Source organism: Haliotis rubra, unplaced genomic scaffold, assembly GCF_003918875.1.
Source record: "Haliotis rubra isolate DU_JTF1 unplaced genomic scaffold, ASM391887v1 Scf19, whole genome shotgun sequence".
Classification (NCBI taxonomy): Eukaryota; Metazoa; Mollusca; class Gastropoda; order Lepetellida; family Haliotidae; genus Haliotis; species Haliotis rubra.
The window spans coordinates 1,127,954-1,150,489 of record NW_025765891.1 but is presented as its reverse complement, the minus strand read 5'-3'; the positions used below and the strand labels follow the sequence as shown (position 1 = coordinate 1,150,489).

The following is a 22,536-nucleotide window of genomic DNA, read 5'->3' as shown; positions in this document are numbered from 1 at the left end:
AGTAATGTCATTGTTACCTGTAGTGGCACCTGTGTTAGTAATGTCATTGTAACCTGTAGTGGCACCTGTGTTAGTAATGTCATTGTTACCTGTAGTGGCACCTGTGCTAGTAATGTCATTGTTACCTGTAGTGGCACCTGTGTTAGTAATGTCATTGTTACCTGTAGTGGCACCTGTGTTAGTAATGTCATTGTTACCTGTAGTGGCACCTGTGTTAGTAATGTCATTGTTACCTGTAGTGGCACCTGTGCTAGTAATGCCATTGTTACCTGTAGTGGCACCTGTGTTAGTAATGTCATTGCACCTGTAGTGGCACCTGTGCTAGTAATGTCATTGTTACCTGTAGTGGCACCTGTGTTAGTAATGTCATTGTTACCTGTAGTGGCACCTGTGCTAGTAATGTCATTGTTACCTGTAGTGGCACCTGTGTTAGTAATGTCATTGTTACCTGTAGTGGCACCTGTGCTAGTAATGTCATTGTTACCTGTAGTGGCACCTGTGTTAGTAATGTCATTGTTACCTGTAGTGGCACCTGTGCTAGTAATGTCATTGTTGTAGTGGCACCTGTGGTGGCACCTGTGCACCTGTGCTAGTAATGTCATTGTTACCTGTAGTGGCACCTGTGCTAGTAATGTCATTGTTACCTGTAGTGGCACCTGATGTCATTGTTAGTAGTGTCATTGTAACCTGTTGGGGCTATCCCCAGTAGTGATACACCTTTAATAGTAATGTTTGTTTGCAGATATCAAGAGAGGAAGCCACCAACCTTTCACCTACCTCACCAGCCAGTCTTGCAGTTAAAGGTATGTCCAGGGTTGGGGGAAGTAGTTGTAGGTTGGAGAAGTGGGGTTGGTGTTTGAGAAGGGGGTTGCTTGGGTTGCAGAAGGGTATTTTACCAGTCCAGTGTTTTTTGCTGTTGGGCAAGCAAATTTGTATATCACGATGTACCTGTGTCCAGTTGACTTTCCAATGTTAATAATGTTTATTTAAAAAATCAACAAGAAAACGGACGGTATAGTGGAAAAATGATCAGGGCAAGTGATTTTACATGTGCCACTGTACCGGAGTACACTAGCAATTTTAAAGTTACTTCCACCCCTGGTATTTTAGGGTTGGAAGAAGGGGAGTTGTCATGGAATTTGAGAATTTGGTGTTGAGGAGTTGAAAGGGGTTAGGGAGGATGGTGTTGTTGGGGGAGCGGGCAGGGACTATGGAGCTAATGGAAACTGGGATGCAGCTAACGGAGCTGAATGACTGTGTGATGATGTCATTTTCTATCACGTGTTCGAGGTGTTTTTAAAAGAGGATATGTTTTAAGTTCAAACCTACTTCCTGTTGATGTTTAGAAGCAAAGACGATATTGCTGGAAAAGTGTTTCACTGATATGTGGCATGAACAAAGTCCTCTGGGAAAAATGAAAGGGAAGCTGAAAGTGCACCCAACCACAGAGCTAAGTTTCTTTGGATTTTATCATTTAGAATCACAGGCAAACTTATCTGGCTATGAAGCAGTCCTGTGTAAAAGGTAATGTCTTTGTTAGAAGAGGAACTTGCTGTGTGGGTTTTGATTTATAAAATTTACTTTTACAGGTAAGAATGTATGGGCATTGCCTGTCTCCGCCTCTCAGATGCCACCTCCCTCTACAGGAGTGAAGGGGAAGGGAGACAACTCTGGCAGCAGACATGGCAAAAGTTGTGATAAGCACTCGTCTGTGGTAACATGTCGCCACAAGAACCCGCTACACAAATGTATTCTCTGTGATACGAACTCCGGCATCGCACCACCGAAGAAAAAACACTGCCGATCTCTCTCAGTGCCGGTTGACTCCATGACATCATCTCCATGGCAACCAGACGGAACCAAACTTTGGCGACCAATAGCTGTGATTCCGTTGACAAACAATAATGTAGATCAGCAAAACAGGAACATCACGTCCCGTGTTCCGGAGTTCAAGCCCACATGTAGAAATGTGACAAACTTTACGCGGTTTGTGTCGTCACCTTTGAGCATGGACAGCGGTCATTTCACTACATCAGACTTTCAGACTCCGCCTGGTTCTCCCGTACCTAGGCCAGCATCTGCTCTTAGTGATTTTTCCCAGAGTTCCTTTGGAGCACCGTGGCTTGAACACAGCCCATTACGGAATAACAGATTTGAAATTCTCCAGAACCGAAGTCTTTCTTATGAGGAACAGATATCACTCGGAGCTGGATCTACACCATGCATGTCCGCACATCTCGGCTCAAACCCGTCCTCGCCGTACCGACACAAGATCCCAAGGTGTCGCTCGCAGCCCTGTGTTCTCCATGATAGACGTTACGCCAAGAAACGACGACGTGAAGATTGCAGACCAACCCTCAATTTTCAGAAAATGACAGAGGTGAGTGTTTTTTTGTAAAGATATATACCTTTGATGATGATGATGATGATGATGATGATGATGTCACTATTCAAGCTCTGCTTGTGTTTATTTTCCTGGTTTTATAATACAACATTTATATTATAATTACAGAAATTAGAAATGCACGAAAGATGTAGCTCCTTATCTTGCAATTACTTACCTAACCTAAATATATTTATATCAGACTGAGAGATGTTATCCCCATTGGAGTTTAGTGGGTTAGAATAGGTCCACAGTAACCTAAGTTGGTTGTAAGAGGTGACCAAATGGATCTGATTGTCGATGTCTCACTTGTATGTGATTGTGTGCCATCATACCATGACTGCATAGAATTCACTCACAATATCGATCTCTTATTAGCAGAGCTGTCAACCCCTAAAGATGGTTTGGAGTGAGACTGAAAAAAATCAGCCGGGTCATGTCGAAAGGCCCCGAAAATGAAGTTTAGTGATTTTCAGGAGCATTTGGAGCCTTCTGTTGGCATTATTTTGACACTAAAAGATGCATGCTAATTAATAATAATAAGCCGAATCATTCGCATAAACATCGTTTTAGTACTTCGTTCATTCAGGCGTTCTTTCAATGTTCAACTTTACGCAAAAACGAGTGAAAATGCGTATTAATTTTGAAATTATTTTTGGCTACCAGATATGCGTGAGATTATTATTTGGAGGCGTGAGAGCGTGACATTTGTCAATAAAGCGTGAGACTTGCGCCAAATGCGTGAGAGTTGACAGGTATGTAATTAGTGAGGATTTGTCAGAGTTTTGGCTCAAATCAAACATTTTTAACAGTAAAGACGCAAATGGTAAACTGGACGAGATTGATATAGCTCATCGTGTTTAACATTCCCACAGTGATCAGAAGCTACTTGCAGTGTATGAAATAAGCCAAAAACCCAACCAGACCATCGGGCTGGCTAGCTGTAATTCTAGACTGTCCGTCAGAAATCTAGCCTGCCTCGGGCGGTCGGACGGGCCTTATTTCATACACTGCTACTTGGTATATGTATGAATCCCTAAATCCCGTTTTTTAAATCTGGCTCTGTTGACCTCCCTGGCTTGTGGTTTACTCCGAAGATGTACCGATGGCACCACATCAAGCTGACCTACTTGTGGGAGAATGAGTGAGTGAGTTTAGTTTTGTGCCGCACTCAGCAATATTCCAGATATATGGCAGCTGTCTGTAATTTATCAAGTCTGGACCAGACAATCCAGTGATCAATAGCATGAGCATTGATCTACGCAATTGGGATACAGATGACATGTGTCAACCAAGTCAGCAAACCTGACCACCCGATCCGTTAGTCGCCTCTTACGACAAGCATGGGTTACTGAAGATCAATTCTAACCCAGATCTTCACAGGTAGACAAGCATGGGTTACTGAAGATCAGTTCTAACCCGGATCTTCACAGGTAGACAAGCATGGGTTACTGAAGATCAGTTCTAACCCAGATCTTCACATGGTTGACCTTCCTTGTGACTACTGGTCAAAGTGATGTTACATCTTTATTTACTCCCTGACCCTTGTGATGATGTGCAGAGGCGTTCAGAACAACATCTCAACATGGTCCATCAAAGTGTCAGTTCTACACTCCCACATCAGCCACTGTCCCCTGATCTGGCAATATGGCTGACTCACCAAAACATTATCTGGTCGTCAACCCAGACATTTTATTAAAAATGCATGCCACATTTGAAAAACACTTCTCAGTTTCTCTGTTCCTTTGGAAAACTGTCATGGCATGTAGCCTCCTGAAGTGGTATTGCCATGGTTATTGTCACGGTTACGTTATGCCAGTCTTGTCCGATATTTGCAGAGATTCAAGTTGGTCAAACATGGTGTAATAATTACACAAGTGAACTGTGGGTCACCCCTCCCTTCTTTTCTCTCCTGACAAACCCTGTCGCCACCCTCAACTCATCAGTCGCATCCTGTTTCTCAGTGTGTCAGTACCATACCCTGGCCAGAGGGTTTCATTCATGTTGGAAATGTCAGAAATCATGCATCACTTCAGATCTTCCTGGTCCACACCCCATTTCTCCTTTCCCTCCTCCTTCACTCGACCCGTGAAGATCCGGGGTAGAATAGGTCTTCAGCAACCCATGTGCTTGCCATAAAAGGCGACTATGCTTGTCGTAAGAGGCGACTAACGGGATCGGGTGGTCAGGCTCGCAGACTTGGTTGACACATGTCATCGGTTCCCAATTGCGCAGATCGATGCTCATGCTGTTGATCACTGGATTGTCTGGTCCAGACTCGATTATTTACAGACCGCCACCATATAGCTGGGATATTGCTGAGTGCGGCATAAAACTAAACTCACTCACTCACTCACTCACTCCTCCACTCACCCACCCTCTCTCACCCTCCCTCCACCTTCTTTCGTTCCACCTTTTCTCACTCAACCTTTTCTCATTCCCGCCTCCCTTATCCCCTGGCCTCTGTAGATGACATTCAGTACATGTTCATCAGCTGACTGGAGGCTCGTGTTGTGATGTAACTGACGTTTCTACCGAACGGATGAGTCATCATCGGTTTTTACTAGTTCTGCCCACGTCATTGAGTGTAATCTACCTGCTCTATCTATATCAGAATTAACTAGGATACTGAAGCCATGAAGCGTGCATAGATACATGCAGACAGACAGACAATATTATCATCTAATTAATAGCTTTAGTTTTGTTTCTTTGTCTAAAAGACATTACTTTTTCGATTGACATGTCAAACCAATTCCAGCTAGACACGTTACATTTTAAGATGTTTGTTTAGGTCTGAAATATGGTTTCTTCAATCACAGCTGGAGAAGGGTGTGAAACGTTAACTTTGACATATAGGTGCACAGGATGTACATTCTCACTGCACTTGCTGTCCATGTTGAATCACTGTCGGTCGACGCCCCCACACACCCACGCCTACAAGAGCTGTAAATTATACATAGAGGTCTCACATGAAACGAGGGAAGAATTTTACATGAGTTTTAATCTGCTAATGTTTTTATGAAAGTTGAATCAATCAGGTATTAGTTCTGATCGTTACTTGTATGGCCTCCTGAGATTAAATGCAATTGTAGAATGACACTTGGAATCTATTATTTATATGGGTGTGGGAGTCTAGATGACAAGTGTTACCTTAGCTTTAAATGATCCGGCTTTGACCGCATACCCTTGTGTTTCATTGGCTGTTGTGGACATGATGTCTTCTAAAAGGTTCAGTATGATTTATGGAAGGGATTTTGATGCAAATGTGGCTTCTATTGCGGGTAGCCTTGTGACAAAACAATACAACCCCATGTAGGTTTCACATTCGGAAATTATCTCTCTTTTGTTGTATAAGGAAATATCTGTTATATTTCATAAGTTGCATTAAGTGTTGGCGTGGGTAATAAATTCATTTTACACATAGAGATATTAATTATTTCTTTATCAATTGATGTTTTAATCTGCTGCTGTTTCCAATATTTTATGGGACATTGGTGGCCTGAGGCACTGCAATTTGCTGTGCAGAGATTGTGTCCCTTTGGCAAATCCTGTTATTCTGGGTTCAAATCCTGGTACACCCTGATCATGTTTCAAGGTTTGGCAGCACCATACCAGTGCTCATCGGTTTCACAAAGGATGAACATCTCAGGTGTGCACCACTTAGGTGTTTCTTCCAACTGGGGTGGTGGGGTAAGCTGCTGGTTAGAGCATCAGCTTATCACGCTGAAGTCCCAGGTTCTATTCCTCACATGGGCACAATGTGTGAACACTCGTTCCTGGTATCTCCTGTGGTTTGTCGAAATATTGCTAAAACCGACATAATATCCACCTCACTCACTCAACCAGGAGCTCAGTCTGTATCATAGGGATATACTCATTACACCCATCAGGAATATGTTTTATATCAATTGACACTGAAGCTTCAGGTCACTAACTGGGCGCTGGGCTTAAAGTTTGGCAGTGATGACCAAGATTAATATTCATTAACTCAGGGAAGGCATTTAGATTTAGTGACAGGTTTGTTATTTTTGTGTTTACTTCATGTTTTTGTTTGAGTATGGGAGGTAAGACAGTCAGAGCGCTACAGATTTCGTCATGTAAGCATTACCAAATTTATTGTCATAACAATGGAACAATATTTCTATTTATCTATTTAAAACTATCTATATAAACTGATGTTTTTCTCTTTTATTGTTTAAAAGCAAAATCGGCATATCGAACGCTGGTACAATATGTGAAGCCCATTTCTGGTGTCCTCACCATGATGTTGCTGGAATGTTGCTAAAAGTGGCGTAAAACTAAACTCATTCCCTTAAAAGCAAAATCGGAATAGACATAAATATGAGTCATAAGAAGACTAATGAAAAAAACATAAAGGGTAACTGATATTTTAAACTTAACGGAAAGTATCAAGTAACAAAGGGAAAATATCAACGGTTTATAGTTTTGAAATCATTAGTCAGCTTCCTTGTATATATGTTCGGATAATATTTAAAACAATGTTGGCGCTTGATTCTTGATGTCATTTTCGTGCTTGTGAAAGTCGGTATTTTTGAAGTCACAAGGATGAAGTAAATCAGTATGAGTATGGCTTGAGATCACAGAGAAGTAACTTTATTATCTAAGCATCACACCACATCATTTAATAGGCCAATTGCCTTGTTTTCTATAGCCAAATCAACAGAGTAGAAACTTTGAATATACTTGCCAAGAGCTTTGACATGACGTTACCATGACATGTCAAGTATAGAATTTGTGGCTGAAAACACAACCAACTTTAATAAAATGGTGAAATTTAATATCCTGTCTGCCTTTACAACATGACATGTAATACTCACCTAAAGGAAATTTACTGTCTTTTCTTCAAATAAAAGTTTGCTCTTCAATGCCGAAGACCCGGGTTCAATTCCCCACATGGGTACAATGTGTGAAGCTCATTTCTGGTGTCCCCTGCCGTGATATTGCTGGAATATTGCTAAAAGCAGTGTAAAACCATACTCACTCACTCACTCTTCAAATAAAATCGTTATCTTGTTATCTGACAGACTGTTGAATTTGTAGTTGAAATATTTAATTTAAGTATGAATGAGATTTGAAATGAGAATGCTGGCTTTCGAAGACATTTGATATTTACAATTGTTCTGAAAATAATTGAATGCATTGGAGTGTTGGACATGTGTGCATGGAGGTGAAAGGTTTCTTGTAATAACCCCATATTACCAGATAATAACCCTACCTGTCCTCAGATTCAAATGCAAAAACCTCAATGTTTTAAGATTGTAATTGATGTTGAAAAAGCATATTAAAATAAATGCTCCCTGACAGAATTGTGGTAATCAGTTGAGTAATATCCTATGTTCTGTGGTCGGTTGTTTGTAGTCCATGTGCAAGTGAAATGTGCAGGCCTTCTGTGTAGATGTATCTGTTGCCATCACACAGCATGCCATCCATGACCCTGTTGCTGGCCAGGGAGGGGGAGGAGTTGGTGATTCACCTCAAGCAGAGCATCTATCATCCAGTTTGTGATGGTTCATCTGTCTTAAATATAAAAAAATCACAGGGAAGTAGTGAAAATGTGTGGGATCCTCATGACTCCAGGCATCAGTGATTCCTACTAATGTGCTCACAATACACTCATGGTGTATGTTATACTGTCCCGTCCCTTGTAACACGTTATTATTGATGCCATGTGATCTATGTCCTTGATGCCATGTGATCTATGTCCTTGATGCCATGTGATCTGTGTCCTTGATGCCATGTGATCTATGTCTTTGATGCCATGTGATCTATGTCCTTGTTGCCATGTGATCTGTGTCCTTGATGCCATGTGATCTATGTCCTTGATGCCATGTGATCTGTGTCCTTGATGCCATGTGATCTGTGTCCTTGATGCCATGTGATCTATGTCTTTGATGCCATGTGATCTGTGTCCTTGATGCCATGTGATCTGTGTCCTTGATGCCATGTGATCACATGTCCTTGATGCAATGTGATCTATGGCCTTGTTGATGCCGTGTGATCTATGGCCTTTTGATGCCGTGTGATCTATGGCCTTGTTGATGCCACGTGATCTATGGCCTTGTTGATGTGTGGTCTATGGCCTTGTTGATTCCATGTGATCTATGGCCTTGTTGATGGGATGTGATCTATGGCTTTGTTGATGCTGTGTGATCTAGGGCCTTGTTGATGGGATCGGATCTAAGGCCTTGTCGATTCTGTGTGATCTAGGGCCTTTCAATGCCATGTGATCTGTGGCCTTTTTTATGTTAGGTGATGCATGGCCTTGTTGATGTGTGATCTATGGCCTTGTTGATGTTGTGTGATCTATGGCCTTGTTGATCTCATGTGATCTATGGCCTTGTTGATGCCACATAATCTATGGCCTTGATGCCACATGATCTATGGCCTTGTTGATGCCACGTGATCTATGGCCTTGTTGATGCCATGTGATCTATGGCCTTGTTGATGGGATGTAATCTATGGCTTTGTTGATGCTGTGTGATCTATGGCCTTGTTGATGGGATCAGATCTATGGCCTTGTCAATGCCGTGTGATCTATGGCCTTTCGATGCCATGTGATCTATGGACTTTTTTTATGTTGGGTGATGCATGGCCTTGTTGATCTGATGTGATCTATGGCCTTGTTGATGATGTGTGATCTATGGCCTTGCTGATGTTGGGTGAACTATGACCTTGTTTATGCCATATGATCTATGGCCTTGTTGATGCCGTGTCATCTATGGCCTTGTTGATGCTGTGTGATCTATGGCCTTGTTGATGTTGGGTGAACTATGACCTTGTTTATGCCGTATGATCTATGGCCTTGTTGATGTTGTGTGATCTATGGCCTTGTTGATGTTGTGTGATCTATGGCCTTGTTGATGATGTGTGATCTATGGCCTTGTTGATGATGTGTGATCTATGGCCTTGTTTATGCTGTGTGATCTATGGCCTTGTTTATGCCATATGATCTATGGCCTTGTTGATGCCGTGTGATCTATGGCCTTGTTTATGCCGTGTGATCTATGGCCTTCTTGATGCTGTGTGATCTATGGCCTTCTTGATGCTGTGTGATCTATGGCCTTCTTGATGTTGGGTGAACTATGACCTTGTTTATGCCGTATGATCTATGGCCTTGTTGATGCCGTGTGATCTATGGCCTTGTTGATGTTGGGTGAACTATGACCTTGTTTATGCCGTATGATCTATGCCTTGTTGATGCCGTGTGATCTATGGCCTTGTTGATGTTGGTTGCTATGACTTTGTTGATGTCGGGTGATCTATGGCCTTGTTGATGCCATGTGATCTACAGCCTGATCAGGATGCCATGTGATCTATGGCCTTGTTGATGGGATGAGATATTATGATATATGGTTAGCTGAAGCAAGATCTTGCTTTCTTGTCCTCCATTGATATATCCTTGTCACTGTCCTATCCTCAGTGACATAGCTTTGGTACTTTCCTGTCCTCAGTTACATAACCTTGGTACTTTCCTGTCCTCAGCGACATAGCTTTGGTACTTTCCTGTCCTCAGTTACATAACCTTGGTACTTTCCTGTCCTCAGTGACATAGCTTTGGTACTTTCCTGTCCTCAGTGACATAGCTTTGGTACTTTCCTGTCCTCAGTGACATAGCTTTGGTACTTTCCTGTCCTCAGTGACATAGCTTTGGTACTTTCCTGTCCTCAGTGACATAGCTTTGGTACTTTCCTGTCCTCAGTGACATAGCTTTGGTACTTTCCTGTCCTCAGTGACATAGCTTTGGTACTTTCCTGTCCTTAGTAGCATAGCTTTGGTACTTTCCTGTCCTCAGTGACATAGCTTCGGTACTTTCCTGTCCTCAGTGACATAGCTTTGGTACTTTCCTGTCCTCATTGACACAGCTCTTCGTGTCCTCCTCCCATCTCACCACACTGTCCTCCTCCCATCTCACCCTACTGTCCTCCTCCAAGCTCACCACACTGTCCTCCTCCAAGCTCACCCTACTGTCCTCCTCCCATCTCACCACACTGTCCTCCTCCCATCTCACCACACTGTCCTCTGAGCTCCAACACTGTCCTCCTACAAGCTCACCCTACTGTCCTCCTCCCAGCTCACCACACTGTCCTCTAAGCTCCAACACTGTCCTCTAAGATCCAACACTGTCCTCCTCCAAGCTCACCACACTGTCCTCCTCCAAGCTCACCACACTGTCCTCCTCTAAGCTCCACACTGTCCTCCAAGCTCACCACACTGTCCTCTAAGCTCCAACACTGTCCTCCTACAAGCTCACCACACTGTCCTCCTCCAAGCTCACCACACTGTCCTCCTCCCATCTCCAACCATACCCAACTGTGCCAATCTGATCTCTGAAGCTAACATAACCAGGCAGTGATACTGGAGCTATTTATAGATCTGGCATCATTGTCAGGCTAAACAAGACACTGGAGAGGAGGATCTGTGACAGCTGCATCAACTGGCCACTGTAGCCCAGTGCCTGTAGCAGTTTGACCAGATCAGCTGGGATGAGGGAACAGGGCCTCAATGGACACAACAAACATGGCTGGAGTTGCATCAGCAGTTAGGCTATTTACTGAACAAGGAGACAGTTTCCATGACCCAATAAATGAAGCATTTGAATGTGGATCAATCTGTGTATGAGTCATAGATCAGATGTATTGATTTCTATCTTAGTAGTCTGGATTTGCGGGAAAACTGCCTTATTCTCCTTATTCTTTTGACTACTTGTAATGATTGTGTAATATCTTAGTCCTGTCTAAACAGAAGAGGACCTTTGCCAACATTCTGCAGATATCTTTAGTGAAGAAATATACCAAACCATCACCATTTACATCTGCTCAGCCAATTTTCACAGTGTGTAAACCATTTTCTTCAAATACCTTCATAAATGCAGTTGTTATTGATTAAGTTGCAATATTTAACTATCAACAGTAATAACAGATTGCTTGTTCAATCATTAACTCAAAAAGTATTTGTAGACAACAGAAACGAAATCAGTGGCATGCTCTGTGCAATAACAAAGTCCATTATCCGCCCTCAATATTGCAGCCAGTCAGGAATCAGTACACGACAAGAGGCCAAATGAACAGTTTGTTAAGCCTGTTGAATTCCATGGAATCACTTAAACAATTTTGTCTCACAGTTCATTGTATTGTTTTTGTTAGTAGATACCCTTTCAACAGCATAGTCAACATGCATATCTGTTACCTGTCAGTGAACAACAATAAACAAGTTTTCCTTGTGAGATTCTATTGCTTCCATCTTATAGGTCTTGTGATGGGCTGGGGACTAGGGGGTGTATTTGGCACCAACATTGTGGGTTCAGCCCATACTTGCTTTGGGGTTCATCCCCCAAAATATGCTAATGACGCTAACAAATCTGAAGAACTTCATCATAACAACGCTGGTAGCACGGGTTGCAGTTTGCTGTGCGTAGTTGCATCCCCAGGGCACACCATTAGCTTGTGATCTAGGTTTGTCAGCAGTACACCTGTACTTGTTGGCGTCATCAAGGTGGCACCTGCACCAACTAGTGGTTGCCTGTCACCGGGCTGATACAGAGCTGTCAACCTCTAAAGATGGTTTAGAGTGAGACCGAAAAAAATAAGCCGGGTTCCAACCGGGGTCATGTCGAGGGCGATGCCCTGGTGGGGGCAAAGCCCGCCGCCCCCGAAAATGAAGTTTAGTGATTTTCAGGAGCATTTGGAGCCTTCTGGTGGCATTATTTTGACACTAAAAGATGCATGCTAATAAATAATAATAAGCCGAATCATTCGCATAAACATCGTTTTAGTACTTCGTTCATTCAGGCGTTCTTTCAATGTTCAACTTTACGCAAAAACGAGCGAAAATGCGTATTAATTTTGAAATTATTTTTGGCTACCAGATATGCGTTAGATTATTTTTTGGAAGCGTGAGAGCATGACATTTGTCAATAAAGCGTGAAACTCGCGCCAATGCGTGAGAATTGACAGGTATGCTGATAGTGTGATGAACATGATGTGTGATCTGAACACAGTCAACTATTGGTTGCAACAGGCTGATAGTGTGATGAACATGGTGTGTTATCTGAACACAGTCAACTATTGGTTTCAACGGGCTGATAGTGTGATGAACATGGTGTGTGATCTGAACATAATCAACTATTGGTTGCAACGGGCTGATAGTGTGATGAACATGGTGTGTGATCTGAACACAGTCAACTATTGGTTGCAACGGGCTGATAGTGTGATGAACATGGAGTGTGATCTGAACACAATCAACTATTGGTTGCCTGTCACCGGGCTGATAGTGTGATGAACATGGTGTGTGATCTGAACACAATCAACTATTGGTTGCCTGTCACCGGGCTGATAGTGTGATGAACATGGTGTGTGATCTGAACACAGTCAACTATTGGTTTCAACGGGTTGATAGTGTAATGAACATGATGTGTGATCTGAACACAGTCAACTATTGGTTGCAACGGGGTGAAAGTGTGATGAACATGGTGTGTGATCTGAACACAATCAACTATTGGTTGCAACGGGCTGATAGTATGATGAACATGGTGTGTGATCTGAACACAGTCAACTATTGGTTGCAACGGGCTGATAGTATGATGAACATGGTGTGTGATCTGAACACAGACAACTATTGGTTGCACCGGGCTGATAGTGTGATGATCATGGTGTGTTATCTGAACACAATCAACTATTGGTTGCACCGGGCTGATAGTGTGATGAACATGGTGTGTGATCTGAACACAGTCAACTATTGGTTGCAACGGGCTGATAGTGTGATGAACATGGTGTGTTATCTGAACACAATCAACTATTGGTTGCCTGTCACTCGGCTGATAGTGTGATGAACATGGTGTGTGATCTGAACACAATCAATGACATGACCCACAAAACAAGGACATTGTCAGTCCTGGATATTTTGAGTATTTGACAAAGGTACATTTGTATTACTGTTAACTGCTGTTATGATGTGATCTGTTGTTAGGGAAACAAGATGAGCTATTGACCAGCAGATATGATTAAAAAATGTATCAGATTATAATTGTGGTCACAATCTCCATGGTTTTGATGATCCAGCAATTGTTTGTGCTGCCTGCATGTTTCTAGTATGGCTATAAGTGGCGTGGGTCTGCCATGCGATCAGACTTCAGCGTCCCGCCCACACTTGAGGCTGTGCACTGTGGATACAGGACAATCTGACATTGTTGTAATGTCACGAGTGCCCACGCGCAGTTGGTACACCATATTCTATACATCTGTGTTGGAGGGTTCAGGGGAGTGCTCATTGCGAGCAAGAAACGTATATCATAATAATGGTATGAACATTTACTTTGAAGCTGAATACAGACAACACGAGGGAGTTCCCCTCCCAAATAAGCCCAAAGTACACTGTAAATATTAGGCAAAGTGTTGGGACAGCAGAGTCATTGGAGGTGAAACTTTAGTTGAACAAACAACATTAAGAAGTTTCAGTGGAAGTTAAGAACTTTTAGATAGGTCATGGTTGAGTTTTTCTCAAGGTGAGGTATGATGGTGTAATGGTTGATGTGTTTGCTAAAGATTTGGGTTCAGCTGCACTCTTTGGCACTGTGTGAAGTGGATTCTTGGTTGACCTTGCTGCTGCAGTACGACCTTGCAGATTTACTCACTCATAAGTGCTGCAATAGGGAATCAACATACACATCTTGCTCAGTAGAACTAAACTTAGGCTCAGTATTATCCATTACACTGCTGAGTCAAACAAACCCAAGTAGAAGGTCGCGTCAGCTAACCTTTTGGACTGACCAATCAGAACACAGCTTACCAAATCACGAAGTTAACATTTGCACATATCGTTTGAACCTTTACCTAAAAAACTCGACAGATTTAGAATGCTATTTTCTGCCCAATCACATCCGAGTGATACACATGGAGGACGGAATGAGTAAACAGTCGCTGAACATAGTGTTTTGTCAATATTTAAGGATGTCATCTTGCAGAAATATAAGCTAATAGTAACCATGTCAGTAGAAACCCCTAATCGTATATACTGCAGGGCAAATATCTGAGTTGTATGCGGATTCTAATTTGTTGATAGATCAGTATCAGCGACAAGAGAAGAGAAAATCCAAAAAACCGTTTTGTATGTCCCGCCGAACCCTAAGAAGTAGTTGTTGTCTTATTGGTTAAACCCGTTCAGCCAGCTCGCGATTGATTGGCTGGTCATGGGTTGCTCAAAGGTTAGGTGTAACAAATAATACTGCACCTAAGTTTACTTAGACTGACATCTTGCTAAACTGTCAAATGTTATATTTTCAGTTATTTTGTCATGTGACATGTTTCACAGTGTGACCTTGATATGGAGGAGTGTCCAAAGTGATGCAGGACTTAGATATTTAGCGTTTTGGTGAAATCCACAAGCACAAACTAAATATATGGGATTCAAACTCAAGCCATGTGAAGATCCTGGTAAGAACAGGTCTTCATAAAGCCATGCCCATTGAAAGGGATTAGGAGGTCAGACTTTCCGAGTTGGCTAATGCATGTCATTGTATCCCAAATGTGTAGACAGGTGCTCATTATGTCAATCACTGGCTCGCTGGTTGAAAATTGGGTTACGTTACAGAATATTGCTCAGTGGGGCTTTAAACAACATTATCCAGCCTCATGTAAGAATGTCGAGTTTTGATTGGTTCACGTGACTGATAAAATACCATGTACACCCGTCACGATCCGCGAGCAGGGAGTACAAAAGTCGTATTATCCCGCCACGCCTCGGTGACCACGCGAAGTGAGCAAAGCGTGCATCGCCAAGCCTTTAGTAACGTGCGCTGCATTGAGGTTAATCGATCAGCTGGTGTCAACATGGCATCTCACATAAATAAAAACAAGTCGATTCGTAGCGTATTGTTTTCTTTTGATTTAGTAAAAACATTTGGCTAGATAAATGCGTTATCACATCGTGTCTCGGGAAATACAGGGTTTTATCAGTCCCGAGTAAGGTTGTATTCGGGACTGATAAAACCCTGTATTTCCCGAGACACGATGTGATAACTTATATAGACCAACGCCATAATAATAGTGATGAGGTATAGAAGGGACATAACTCTGAATTGCCAAATAGGCATTCCTCTCTGTTTGGGAGAGGGTTCAGGCCTGATACAAATGATGTCAAGATAGATGTGAAATGTACTTATTGGTAGAGTTAGTATCTGTAAACACCTCTCTGTTCTGATTTATAACAAAACATGTGGAGGGACTGAGAGAACTATAGATACGTGTGCTGGTGATGGAAACTATGCTTGACCACACAGCATAATCACTGCTATTTGTTGTAAGCACACAGTTTAAAAAATGTTGGACACATAATATGACCACAATATCCGGTTACCTACACTAATCAATGAAGTGTCTAATGCCTACTGACCTTGAACTTGAGTTAACTGCTTGAAGAAACTTCCTCATCTGTTGTCGATAATGACTTGCTGTTTGTTTTCAGACTGCTTATGGACGAGTGCGGAGGTCGGTACCTGTTGGAACTCCTGGGGCAGACAGCCAGGTAGAGTACACCACATCAGCAAGTGTCTGGGTAGGGTACACGATTGGACTATGCAGTGGCTGCAAGCAGGGTTAGAGGTAGAGGGATCAGGAAGGTGGGGTGAATAATTCCTGGCCTACATGCTACATGTGGAGAAATGAACCTGTGCTTGTCTTTTATGTCAATATTGATGCACCTATTACCATGAACATACCCATTTTACCCACCATACCCATCTTACCCACCATACCCATCTTACCCACCATACCCATCTTACCCATCTTACCCACTATACCCATCTTACCCACCATACCCATCTTACCCACCATACCCATCTTACCCACCATACCCATCTTACCCACCATACCCATCTTACCCACCATACCCATCTTACCCACCATACCCATCTTACCCACCATACCCCACTATACCCACCATACCCATCTACCCACCATACCCATCTTACCCACCATACCCATCTACCCACCATACCCATCTTACCCACCATACCCATCTTACCCACCATACCCATCTTACCCACCATACCCATCTTACCCACCATACCCATCTTACCCACCATACCCATCTTACCCACTATACCCATCTTACCCACCATACCCATCTTACCCACCATACCCATCTTACCCACCATACCCATCTTACCCACCATACCCATCTTACCCACTACCCATACCCATCTTACCCACTATACCCATCTTACCCACCATACCCATCTACCCACCATACCCATCTTACCCACCATACCCATCTTACCCATCATACCCATCTTACCCACCATACCCATCTTACCCACCATACCCACTGTGGATGTTCTCACGAGTATATATACACAGTGTTGATCCACCTACGAGTTGCTCCAGTGGTTACCTGGTTGGATGTTTTCGGGTTGTAATCAAGGTGGATGGGATATGGCTGACTAGAGGATACAGCAATATTGTAATTCACTCTCTGGCTTTAAATCAGTTTCTTCAGAAACTAAATGGTCTTTTTTTTGTTTTATAGAAACGCAGTTCCAGGTTTCACGCAGAGTTGGAGTCGGCCATGAACCTCATGCCCATCGCCAGCTCACCCCTTGACCCTGACATTCCCATCCGGAAGGTCATCAACATGTACCCACCTGTCGCAGAGCTATCCAGGGTCGCGACCCTTGACCTCCCGCCCACGCCCCCTCAAAGTAGCAGCTGTAGTGGTTTTGATATCCAGCAACCAGTGCGTCTCATTGGAGAAGAGGACTCTGAAAGTGGATGCGGTTGTCGTGGAGATGACCTCGAAGATGAAGGAATGGAGCTGTTTCCTCTCTGCGACCTTGATATTGAACAAATCGAAAACCATTAACTCAACAGTTATAACTCAGGAAGTTGGCATTGGGAAGAGTTATCTACTCTTGTGAGAAGGGAATTATCTCCCTTTGTCAGAACTTTACACAGTTGTAAAATATGTCTGAATCAAGCCTTGCCCTTGTTGATAAGAGAATATAACAATATATTTAAACTAAATCCAGAAAGTGCATTTTATTTGAAGTTTATTGTATAAGGGTATAACCCTACTAATTGAATGCTTAATTGTGTATAATTAATCATTAGCAATTAGCCGAGGTTTACATATTTTTATGACCGACAATTTGTGTCCTAGCAGCTGCTTTGAAGATGCTGTGTTGTGTCCACCTGTTACAATCCTCGATCCAGAGGCTGCTACATTGACATCACTCATCTTCTCACGCACATGTAATGACACTTATTTGCTGGTTGAGATTGTCACATTCCTAGCCCCAAGTCTCCCCGATGTTTGTCATGGCTTCACAAGCTTGTTACCAGTTTCATTTGAGGATCTTCCAGTAGTTTACTTTGACCTTACAATATTTGTTGGTGTATCATTCGTATTGCGTGTGTGTATGTGTATGTGTGTACAGGGATGTGCATTAGCGTGTGTATGTGTGTCACAGAGTACTTAAACTTGTTTATTCCAGTTCTGATGGATGTGTGTTGGTTGGAGTTTGTATTATACTGATGGCCACAAGTTAAACTACTGCAGAATTCAATATTTTGAATTCCATATATAAAAAAATTATTGATTGTTTTACAATATATGGTCAATCTGAGAGTAATTTGATTCTTAAATTAAATTCTGTTATTGATTGACTGCTTTTTCACATCATTTCTATTTTGACTTTAAAATCCACAAGCACAGATCGAGGAGTTATCGATGTTTTCATGTTATATACCACTCAAAGGAAGTTGAGGATCACCCAATTACTCTGTCATGGGATGTTTGAATGGATGGCCTAAGCTGTGAGATCACTAACCTCAGTGTTTGTAAGTTACCACGAAGTTAAGGAGTTGCAGACACATTGAGATAGCCTAGTGGTTACAGTGTTTGCTTGTCACCATTCTCCACATGGGTACAATGTGTGAAGCCAATTTCTGGTGCCCCCCAGGTGAAGTTGCAAGAATATTGCTAAAAGTGCCATAAAACCGTTCTTGCTCACTAACTAAAGGTGTTCCAATCCTGAATCTTTACGTGCCATATTTAAAGGCCTTAGTGGTATTCAGTGGTAACAAACATGAAGACCTCCAGGTTCAGACGAGCTCTGTGGAGTAGTTGATGCATGTGTTTTTCCCAGTGTTACACATGGTTGCTTAACTTTTGACCATCAGTATATTGCAAAAATGATGTCAGTTTTCCTTGATGCCAGTGATAAGTTTATGTTGATTTCTTTCCTAATTACTACTTATTCTGAACATACATGAAACATGTTGGACCAATCCTTGTTTAGATGTAAACTCAACGAATTCAAATGTATGACATTTCTGTTTTTTCCTTGGAGATTGGCAGAATTGTTTGGACAGTGTTCTGTTTGTTACCTAAGTCAAAGGGAACGTAGGTGTGGGCCTTTGCCCCTGACATAGATAAGACATGGCTGTGAAATTATATTCCATGGTTGTTTTCACATCAAGTCAGGCATGTAAAGAAATAGTGCACAATTGTGATTATTCACATTGACAATCACAATTGTATTTTTTGGGGCAAGCCCTGAGACACTTAAGGTACTTTAACCAGATAGGTACCTTCAGACAGCTATTGTCCGACATGCTACCAAGTCAAGTATGAGATTTGAAATGATGAGAATTAGCGGTACTGTTGGATTCAAGGAGAGAAAAATGAAAACATGCAGGCAATTCTTGGCATAAGTGAACTTTGCCTTTTTCAATCTTCTTTAATCTGTGTTGTCATGGAAACAGACCCGAAATTAAATTAGGGAAATAAGTTATTATTTAGTCATTCAGACAGAAAATCATGAGAAAATGTTTCTGGTAAGTTTTGTAGAATACTCTAGTGTTCAGGATGTGAGCATGGATGCGTGATTGTGAAAGGTTGTGTATAAAAGCACACTGGCAACTAAACATGGATGTGGTACACAGCAGCTGTGGAAGGATGTTGTTCATATAGTGGTCCACATCCTTGAGATGATTAATATAATGATTGTCATTGTCTTATAATGCTTATTTTGTTTGTTTAATTTAATTCCAATTGATTTAGCAATCCACAAATTGATGCCCACCGGTATATAGCGCCTCCATGTAAATATCACTAATGAGGTCGTAGAAATACACGCAGGATATTTTTCATCCAAGATGTAGATTTTGAAATCCTGATCCCTTATCATGTAGCATGTTAACAGTCTAGCAAGATAACAAGGTATTTGTTCCCACCATTTAGAATGTCATACGTTTTGTTGAAAATTAACTTTAATGTAGTGTAATTAGCAAAACGTTTCCTTATGTCGGAGCCACTTGCAAAATGCAATCTTAGTGCTATGGCTTTTGAAGAAATGCTACATATGATTGTCAGTCTTAGCTCTAAGATAGTTTTGCGCAAGGTCAGCGAAATCTGGAAGGCAGGTAATGCATTGTTAGCTTCATATTTGTTTATATATTGAATTGGTATGTAATTGTCTGGGTTTCCATAATTATGGCAACTCATTGTTTGATGGAATTTAGAGTTTAACAAGTACCTTGTAGCTATTAAACTTTTGTTATGAGCTATGTATAGCTCATCTTGCATGAGCCTCTCCTGAAACCCCAGTCTGATGGCCACAGTGGATGAGGATGGCAGACGGCGTTTGTTCTTGTGGGAATTACTATTTTCAGTGTGGTTCTGTATAAGTTGGCACTATTAGGTTAGAAGCATTCAACATTAAGTTTGACCCATGCTAATAACAAACACGGGGTAACAAAAAACATGTGCACATGCTTCATAGATGTAATCAGAATTCACAGCGAAATAGATCAGTGAAATGTACATTTTTTACATCACTACTTTAATAGCTTTGTAATTTTTATTGTTTTTGTACAATATCTAAGTTTGAAAACAAATTAAGCATTGAAAGGATACTTTCGGTTTGAGAGCTTTGAACAGTTTCTGGAGAGCTGGGCGCTACATGTAAGCATGCTCTGGTTATGTTGAGTGTAAGAATTGTAATGAAATATTCTCCCTTGAATGATCACGTGATTGTTATCAGAAGGAAAATGATTCTACAGTGTAAGATTGCTTTGTTATATCTTGAGCTGTGAATCTATTTACAGATTGTTGCTGTTTTACTAACAATATAACCATGGTTACGCGGTGACCTGACGAAGAAATGGCATTTGCTTTTTAACAGCTAATGACCTATGAATGTGTTGTTCAAAGCATCGGGCTATAACATATTTATTTCTGAATTTCTCATTTCATGACTAGTGATTCATTCATACTATCAGAATATAATTATTTTCCTAGCATTTTTAAAGTCAGATATAAGATAAAAACATCTGTGTCTATTTTTCAAGGAGATATAAATGGAAATTTAAAAATGAGTATATTATGGCCCAAAAGTTGTCATCAACCAAGTCATATTTCATGGGACTATTTTCTGTAATCAGTTTTAGTCTTTGTCTACAAGTAATGATAGGCCTGTGTATATTGGATACGACATAAAGTTAATAACATGTTGTATGCATACACTGAAGCCTTGGACATGGCATCAGTACTTGAATTTATGAAATTGCATACACTGGGTAAATGAAGCCAACAGTTGACTTCTACGATATGTTAGAGGTTGTATTTTGGAGACTCGGTAATGTTCTCATTGTATGTAAACTCATGGTATACACTACAGAACACTACACCATAGGCGTCACAATGTTGGCGTGGTCACCGACTTGGTGGCTCTACATTACACATATCTATGTAGGTTTGATAACTGTCTCTCTTTCATACCGGTCATTGTATTCCTACCTATTTCAGCTCAGGCTCAACCACACCCCTCTTAGTGAAGAGCATTTCCCTCCTCTTGCAAAACTATTCCCCCTCTCCCATTCCCCCAATCATCCTTTAGCTTTCCTCTTTCTCCACCAACAAACCCATTCCAAGATGTCTGCTGCAAGCATTCCCTTCCCCCCAAGGCACTTTAATCTCCCCTTGTTCACGTCCAGCAGAAGCACATGCCTTCCCCAAACATATCCCAGCCCTTACCCTCTTCACCCTGTGTATTCACAGGTTCCACCCCTCCCAAGCTCATCCAATCACTTTGTGTATTTAGATGCCCTCTCATATAAGCTCAATGCCCCAAATCCTCCCTACTACAACCCATCACCCTTTACATACTCAAACCCTCACAAGCACAACCCCACATCCTGTTTCTTTACATACCCAAACCATCCCAAGCACAAACCCAACTGCCTTCACATACCCAAACCCACACAAGCACAACCTCTCCCTGTTTCTTTACATACCCAAACCATCCCAAGCACAAACCTAACAGCCTTCACATACCCAAACCCTCACAAGCACAACTTCTCCGTTTCTTTACATACCCAAACCACCCCAAGCACAAACCCAACATCCTTCACATACCCAAACCCACACAAGCACAACCACTCCGTGTTTCTTTACATACCCCAGACCCTCCTGTCTACAACCCTGTTGCCATTCCCTCGCCGCCACTCGATACTTCAAGGGACCGATATAAGCATCCTGTGATCAGTCAGTGTGTTTAGTATTGCTTAGAACCAGCAGGAAATTGCGACGTTGACACTACAGTACAGCACTTGCAGCTTTTTGTAGAATTCTCATTACATGGGGAATGTGTATTACATACATTGAATATCTCATGATGAAAAGACAAAAAGTGACACCAGTGTGTATTAATCACAAGTAAATATTCTATATTGGATATGGCATTTACTGTAGGCAGTCTTCAGTCGGCAGATATGGTGCCGACTGTTTTGGTTCAGTGCTGACACTGTTTTTGTCATGTGCCGATTGTTCCGGTCTCTGCGCCGGTGGAGTGCACAGAGTGGATGCTATATCCACAATGTGTTAGAGAGAGCTAGTCAATGCAGAAGGTTAGAACGGGATATATACCCTGTTTATCTGTCAATCTATGAATAAATTTGCTGTGAAAGACTTGATTTGTTATTTTCCTGTTTAGTCCAATGCATTCAAATTCTTCCAGCTGGATTCAGTTCAAGATTCCATTGCTGATATCTTGCACAGTCTTCTGGAACCGTTCCAGGTGGAATTATCAGAAGGAGGAATATCACAAGTTAACAACTAGAAATGATATTGTACAGCGA

At 41.8% G+C, this 22,536-nt stretch overlaps 2 protein-coding genes and 1 long non-coding RNA gene across 5 annotated transcripts in view; 2 read left to right on the top strand and 1 right to left on the bottom strand.

Moving 5' to 3' along the window:
• The window catches only part of LOC124274331 (protein FAM53A-like), a 79,940-nt gene extending 61,882 nt beyond the window's left edge, over positions 1–18,058 (top strand). For both annotated transcript variants that reach the window (XM_046709691.1, XM_046709692.1), the window contains exons 3-6: positions 743–803; positions 1,590–2,380; positions 15,863–15,922; positions 16,925–18,058. In XM_046709691.1, coding sequence (XP_046565647.1) covers positions 743–803; positions 1,590–2,380; positions 15,863–15,922; positions 16,925–17,257 — 1,245 coding nt within the window. In that variant the 3' untranslated portion in view covers positions 17,258–18,058. The remainder of the gene's footprint in view (positions 1–742; positions 804–1,589; positions 2,381–15,862; positions 15,923–16,924) is intronic.
• LOC124274337 lies at positions 14,779–21,635 on the bottom strand. The gene is made up of 3 exons (XR_006897916.1): positions 21,555–21,635; positions 15,586–15,594; positions 14,779–14,790 (listed from the first exon to the last, which is right to left on the bottom strand). It is a non-coding gene; the product is annotated as an uncharacterized LOC124274337 (long non-coding RNA).
• On the top strand, positions 18,331–22,366 carry LOC124274332 (extensin-like). Of its 2 annotated transcripts, none has more exons than XM_046709694.1 (2): positions 18,331–21,770; positions 21,811–22,366. In XM_046709694.1, exons 1-2 carry the CDS (start codon positions 20,981–20,983, stop codon positions 21,927–21,929), a joined length of 909 nt encoding a protein of 302 aa, XP_046565650.1. In that variant the 5' UTR covers positions 18,331–20,980; the 3' UTR covers positions 21,930–22,366. The 2 variants fall into 2 exon arrangements, with proteins under 2 accessions (XP_046565650.1, XP_046565651.1); XM_046709695.1 differs by having other exon boundaries at positions 20,981–21,689; positions 21,730–22,366.
• Positions 22,367–22,536: the final 170 nt, after the last annotated feature.